This window comes from Danio aesculapii, chromosome 5 (genome assembly GCF_903798145.1).
Source record: "Danio aesculapii chromosome 5, fDanAes4.1, whole genome shotgun sequence".
Classification (NCBI taxonomy): Eukaryota; Metazoa; Chordata; class Actinopteri; order Cypriniformes; family Danionidae; genus Danio; species Danio aesculapii.
Window position 1 is genome coordinate 49,272,067 of NC_079439.1, and position 6,815 is coordinate 49,278,881.

A 6,815-nucleotide genomic window follows, 5' to 3' on the forward strand; every position below is an offset into this window, starting at 1 on the left:
ACAGCAGGAGGGGGAGACTCTGGTGGAGTTTTCCTTGGCCCTTATGAGCCTTCTGGAAAAGGTTAAAGGTCAGTCACCTCATGGCATGCCTAATGCAGAAACTTTACTGAGAGATCAGTTTGTGGAAAATGTTAATGATTGCACCCTTCGTCGTGAACTTAAGCAGTTTGTGCGCCGTCAACCTACTGCCACATTGGTTGACGCACGTGGTGAAGCACTTCGGTGGGAAAGAGAGGGCATGCCTGGGGGAGCGCGGGGCCGAAGTCAGTCTGTTCCATCAGCGTACGGTATTCAGTATGGGGTGCAGGGGAATCGGAGCGTTAGTAGTGGGGCAAAGTCTGAAATGACTGAATTGCGGGACATGTTGCTGAAGCAGCAACAGCAATTGAATCAATTGGCTCAAAGTATGACTCTGCTTCAGAATTGTTCGTCTAAATTGCCGCCACATAAAGTCAATCCTGTTATTTGCAGGAGATGTCGTCAGCCAGGCCATTTCGCTAGAAATTGTGATGGCGAGCGGATACCAGTCCGTGCACCATCAGCCTATATTGATTCTGCTGTAACAAGACGTGAACAGTCGTCCTCCAGCCAGCCGTCGGAAAACTAGTTCCCACCAAGTTACAGGGCCATAACTTGGTTGGGAAAAGGGTAGGCTCTAATGATTTTATGCCGTGTTTAATGTCTACTTGTCCAAAGCTCGTTGTATCTATGGGTGGGGTTCAGGTCCCTTGTTTGGTGGACACTGGCTCCATGGTGTCCACCATTACTGAAAGTTGTTTCATGACTAATTTTGGGCTTTGGGGTCAAGAACAGCTTAGATCATGTCATTGGTTACAGCTTCGAGCTGCAAATGGTCTTTCAATTCCTTATATTGGTTATTTGGAATTAGACATAGAGCTTTGTGGGCGAGTAGTTTCAGACTGTGGAGTGCTGGTTGTTAAGGATCCTCCTGGTGGCATGTGTGCACAAACACCTGGTGTAGTGGGTATGAATGTTTTAAGCCGCTGCTACCAGGAGTTATTCGGCCAGCATGGTACAGGCCTTTTTGATTTACCGGCAGTATCACAGGCCCCCAGTTTTATCATTCAGGCCTTACAAAATTGTCACCAAGCTGAAGTTCAGCCAGTTACAAATGCAGAGGGACAAGTCAGGGTGCGTGGACGTCGGGCGTGCCGCATCCCAGGTGGCACTGTAAAATTTGTTGCCACTACTTGTTCGGTGCAGTATTCGGGTAATGCCGTACTGTTTGAACCTCCAATTTCAGGTCTCCCTGCAGGTTTGCTGGCCTCTCCTGCGCTCCTAAAGATGGATGGTGGTACTGTTTATGTGCCTATAGTTAACGTGGGCACTATAGATGTGCTGTTGTATGCCAGAACTATTGTGGGCGTTGTAAGTAAGGTTAATGTGGTTACATTACCCCCAGAGGTCGTAGAGGTAAACATGGTTGCAGCTGAGGTAAGTGCACAGCCTTCTCCCTCTGTGCAGGAGCAAATAGCTACCTTAGACCTGTCAATACTGCCTGAAGTAGAACAAGGTAAGGTTAGGGCATTGCTGTTTAAGTATTTGCCAGTGTTTTCCAGTCACGATGGTGATTTGGGTTGTACAAACCTGATATCTCACGATATACCCTTGTTAGACGATATCCCTGTCCGGCAGCGGTTCAGGCGCATCCCTCCGTCTGAGTATGAGGTGGTAAAGGCACATATTAACCAACTGTTAGAGACCCAGGTCATTAGAGAAAGTTGCAGTCCTTATGCCTCGCCCATTGTTCTGGTTAAGAAAAAGGACGGTGGTCTGCGCATGTGCGTAGACTACCGTCGTTTGAATGCGAAGACCAGAAAGGATGCATTCCCTCTACCACGTATTGAGGAAACTTTGGACTCGCTGGCTGGGGCCTGTTGGTTTTCCACCATGGACCTAGCCAGTGGGTATAATCAGGTGCCTGTAACTGAGAAGGATAAGCCTAAGACTGCCTTCTGTACCCCTTTTGGTCTTTTTGAGTGGAATAGGATGGCGTTTGGGCTGTGTAATGCCCCAAGCACCTTCCAACGATTGATGGAACGGTTGTTTGGGGATCAACAGTGCCAATCCCTCCTCCTGTATTTGGATGATATTGTTGTCTTTTCCTCTTCTATAGATGAACATCTGGTGCGGATGGAGGTTGTCCTAAGCCGTCTGCAGAGGGAAGGGTTAAAGGCCAAATTATCCAAGTGTGCTTTCTTTCAAAGGGAAGTGCATTATTTGGGTCACGTTATTTCATCTGAGGGTGTTTCCACCGATCCACGTAAAGTGGAGGCCGTGGCCAACTGGCCTTGCCCGGCCAGTGTTACAGAATTGCGCTCGTTTTTGGGATTTGCTAGCTACTACCGCCGTTTTGTGGAGGGGTTTTCCAAGTTGGCTGCCCCTCTCCATAGGCTGGTGGCTCTACTGGCAAACCCAAAACATCGAAAGGGCAACGCCCATGACTTTGCGGCTTCTTGGTCTGCAGAATGTCAGAGTAGCTTTGAGGGGTTAAAAATGAAGTTAACTAGTGCTCCAGTGTTGGCTTACGCTGATTTTTCTCTGCCTTTTATTTTAGAGATTGATGCCAGTCAGGGAGGCTTGGGGGCAGTCCTCTCACAGGAACAACAGGGCAAGGTGCGTCCAATAGCGTATGGCAGCCGCAGTCTTAGGCCCACTGAGCGTAATCCATCTAATTATAGCTCAATGAAATTGGAGTTTTTGGCACTCAAGTGGTCCATGACTGAAAAGTTCAGGGAGTATTTGTTAGGCCAAAAATGTATTGTTTTCACTGATAATAACCCCCTTAGCTACCTGAATTCTGCCAAGTTAGGTGCAATGGAGCATCGTTGGGCTGCTCAATTGTCCGTATTTGACTTTGAAATAAAGTATAGATCGGGTAGGAGCAATCGTAACGCAGACGCTTTGTCCCGGCAGAACTTCTCAGGTACAGGAGAAGTACAAGACCGGTGTCCAGGAGTGGCTGTTCCAGTAGTGTTGCAGCAAACAGCCCCAGATGGATTGGTGACCCAGGTCAATCAGGTAACAGCCTTCCCCTGCCCCTCTGGCAGTGACATGGGTGCTCGACAGGTAGCAGACCCAGTCATTGGTGAGGTGTTGGTGTTTTGGAGGCGCAAGTTGCTCCCCACTTCGGAGGAGCGTAAGAAACTCTCTCGCTTGGCAGTCATCTTGCTTCGCCAATGGGGCCGCCTGGTTGAAATGGAAGGGGTGCTCTATCGGCGTGTGTTGCGCCCGGATGGCGGAGAGGAAGTTCTCCAAGTGTTACTACCAGCCCTCATGAAAGCTGAGGTCCTGACCCAGCTGCATCAGCAGCATGGACATCAGGGGGTTGAGCGTACTTCCCAGCTGGTTCGCCAGAGATGTTACTGGCCGGGTATGTTCGCTGACATTGCACGCTGGTGCCAGGAGTGTGAGCGGTGCCAGTGTGCTAAAGGCACCCCCTCAGCTCCCAGTAGTTACATGGGACATCTTATGGCTTCTCGGCCTAACGAGATTTTAGCTCTCGATTTCACCTTGTTGGAGCCCTCAAGGTCTGGCCTCGAAAATGTGTTGGTCATGACTGACATATTTACGAAGTACACCTTAGCTATACCTACTAGAGACCAGCGAGCCGAGACTGTAGCCCAGGTCCTTGTGGCTGAGTGGTTTTGTAAATTTGGTGTGCCAGGTCGCATCCACTCTGACCAAGGTCGTAATTTTGAGTCTACTCTTATTCGGCAGCTTTGTGGGTTGTATGGAGTCGTAAAGTCACATACAACTCCATACCACCCTGCTGGGAATGGCCAATGTGAGCGTTTTAATAGAACGTTACACGATCTTCTGCGTTCCCTTCCATATTCTAAAAAGAGTGATTGGCCATGCTGTCTCCCTCAGGTTCTCTTTGCGTACAACACTACTCCTCACCAGTCAACTGGGGAATCTCCTTACTATTTAATGTTTGGACAAGAACCTAGACTTCCTATTGATTTCCTCTTAGGTAGAGTTAGAGAGCCGTTAGCCGGCAGTGTTCATGGGTGGATTGTAGAACAGCAAGATCGGTTACAAGTCGCTTTTGAAGGTGCTCGTGAGAGATTGGGTGCCGCCGCTGACCGGCGGAAGGCCCGGCATGATCTCCAGGTAAGGGAAGCACCACTGAAGGAGGGTCAACTGGTTTACCTTCGCGATCATGGGGTGCGAGGTAGATGTAAAATCCAGGACCTGTGGAGCTCAGTGGTCTACCAAATCCTAAAAGCGCCTACTGAAAGTGGGGTAGTTTATACCATTGCCCCGGTTGCAGATCTGAGTAAAACCAAACATGTTCACAGATCCTTGCTGAAGGCCCAGCTTGGTCAGGATCGGCCTCCTAGTCTACCTGAACCTGCAAGGGGAGAGTGCATGCAGCCTTTGGATGAGGAGTGTGATGGAGATTTGCTGGTTCTAGTTCCCGAGACACCAGAGCTTAGAGGAAGGTCAAGGTCACAGGGTGCTGTTCCCCCTGTCCCTCGGGTTGTAGACGAGGTACTTGAGGGTCCAGCAACTGTGGGGACTTTGCAGCCGGAAGTTGTGCCCGCTGACCCTGTAAGAGCAGCAGAAACCGTGGTAAGGAGAACTGGGAGAAGTACAGCAGGTCAGCACTCTAACTTGCACCCCCTTCCACGAGCTGTAGGTATAGGGACTGTGTCCAGTATAGTGAGTAACTCGTTTGGTACATTCTTCCGCCCTTGGAGTTAGACTCTTAGGTCAATTGTATGTTTGGTTCACCGTCGGGGCGACGTTGCAGAAATTGGGGGTGGAATGTGATGTAGTGCAGCTGATATTGATATTGGAGTCAGTCCAAATGTGATGGTGCTGCGCAGCTGATTGACATTGACTTCATTCGTGCTGCGCAGCTGATTGACATTGACATCACTCAATCGGCATGTAGCACCGCCTTTTTAAAGCCTGATTGGTTGTCCCTTGGGATGCGTCACGTCCGACTCTGACGCACTTTGTTTGGGTGTCCGTCTTCGCAGCTACAGGTAGAGGCATTGTGTTCGTTCTGATAATTTTTCATTTGCTTGAATGGGCCAACGTTAAGTTACTTTTGGCATTGTTATAGTGCATTGTGGCTGTGGCATTTTTCTGGGCTGGAGTGGCTGGACGACTGTTCATTGTTGCAGGTATGTGATAGTTTTTAATTGGCTGAGTAATGGGATTTGGCAGTATTTAACCTGCGTTTTTCATGCAGTAGAGATACTAAGTCCTGCACCTCGCTGTATTTGTATACCTGACCAACAAGTGCTCAAAGCATCCGCTTTGTGCACCCATTGGTAAGTGAGGCACTTATGATTAGTGTTATCATTTTAAAGGACCATATTAATGAGTTTTGTTTGTGCCTCTCTTTAGGATTCTCCCTTGTTCTCTCTTGATCCCTTTTCTCTCAATGTCTAAATCACTTTATTAGCCCTTGTTCCTCGCTATTGCCGTGGTTATTGGAGGTCGTCTGGGCGTGTGCTACTGCTGTTATTCCACGCTGCTAATACTAACGCCGGTGTCATTGGCTATCGTACAGACGCCACCAACACAGCTGTTTAAAGGGGACTGCCCATTTTGACCCGTGTGCTGCTTTGTGCTCCCCTTCATTTATTTGTTTGTTTAGGATGTATTGATTTGCGTTAACATTTTTGGTGCTCTGCTTTTTGTTTAGTGAAATTGTTTTTCGTTTAGTTATGCAGAGCATTTATTTGGTTTTTGTTATTTAGATTTCTTTTTTTATTATTATTATTATTATTATTATTATTATTTTGAGAGTCAATTGTTTTGATTCAGAGTGTGTGTGTGTATATGAGATGTTGTAATCACAGCTGTAGCTGTCTCAACCAGATCATAGAGTAGGTTTGTTAACCTGATTGACTCCTTTATTGATGTTAGTTATTTTCTGTTTATTTACTTTAATTTTGATTTATTTCAGGAATTGAGGTTTCTCCTCGGTGGATGACTGGTCCTTCCAACTGGTGGTGGTGCTTCTTTCCCGTGTGCTGTGAGACACTGAGTGCTTGATAGTGTAATTCGAGTGCACTGTGGTGTGCGTGTGCTGGGGTAAAGTCAGTCTGCTTGTATCCAGTCAGTGGGAACCTCAATCCTGTGTGTTTTTGATTTTTGTTTATTTATTTTCCTTTTATGAAGGGGGAGTTTTTGATGTGCTTTTTAACAAATGAGTACAACCTTACATTTTCATTAAAATAAATATTTTTGTACTTTTTGTAATTACTCACGCCTCTGTGCCTTTTTGAGGGGAAACGAACCTGTGTGTCTTTTTCTAATAGAGTTATTTCCCTGGGTCACTCCCAGGGTGGCGTAGTCGGTTATTTTGATTCAAAGAGTTCTAACTCGTATCCATACCCTCGTCACATTAACTTGGACAAAACAATCAGGGCTAGCTTTATTTCCAAAGTGTAATCCTCTTGGTCCTATTCCATTGTGATAATGTGGCTTTTTTGCAATGTTTTTTGAACAATCCATATGCCTGCTGACACAAATACGTTTTATTATTATTATTATTATTATTATTATTATTATTATTATTAAAAAGTTTAGACCTTCACTGACTTCCCCTGTTGTCTATGAAAGCTTGATGTTTTATGAACTCAATAGTTTTGTACTCGATAATTTCTTAACCTATGTTTTTTTTGTGTTTTGTTTTTTCACCACTGCTATTTTTGTTGAGTTCATTTGTTATTGAGAAGGAAGAGCAAAATTGTTATCAGTGAATCACCGCAAAAGTATTTCCATCCTTTACTTCTAGTAAATCAAAATAGCTTCACTGTGAATATAGC

At 46.3% G+C, this 6,815-nt stretch overlaps 1 protein-coding gene across 9 annotated transcripts; it reads left to right on the forward strand.

Moving 5' to 3' along the window:
- Nucleotides 1-666: 666 nt before the first annotated feature.
- On the forward strand, nucleotides 667-6,249 carry LOC130229534 (retrovirus-related Pol polyprotein from transposon 412). 9 transcript variants are annotated; one of them, XR_008837847.1, is made up of 3 exons: nucleotides 667-5,018; nucleotides 5,099-5,159; nucleotides 5,228-6,249. XR_008837847.1 is itself a non-coding variant. In XM_056458386.1 (1 exon), exon 1 carries the CDS (start codon nucleotides 667-669, stop codon nucleotides 4,729-4,731), a length of 4,065 nt encoding a protein of 1,354 aa, XP_056314361.1. In that variant the 3' UTR covers nucleotides 4,732-6,249. The 9 variants fall into 9 exon arrangements, 1 of the variants encoding a protein (XP_056314361.1); XR_008837848.1 differs by having other exon boundaries at nucleotides 5,231-6,249; XR_008837842.1 differs by having other exon boundaries at nucleotides 667-5,309; nucleotides 5,386-6,249.
- Nucleotides 6,250-6,815: the final 566 nt, after the last annotated feature.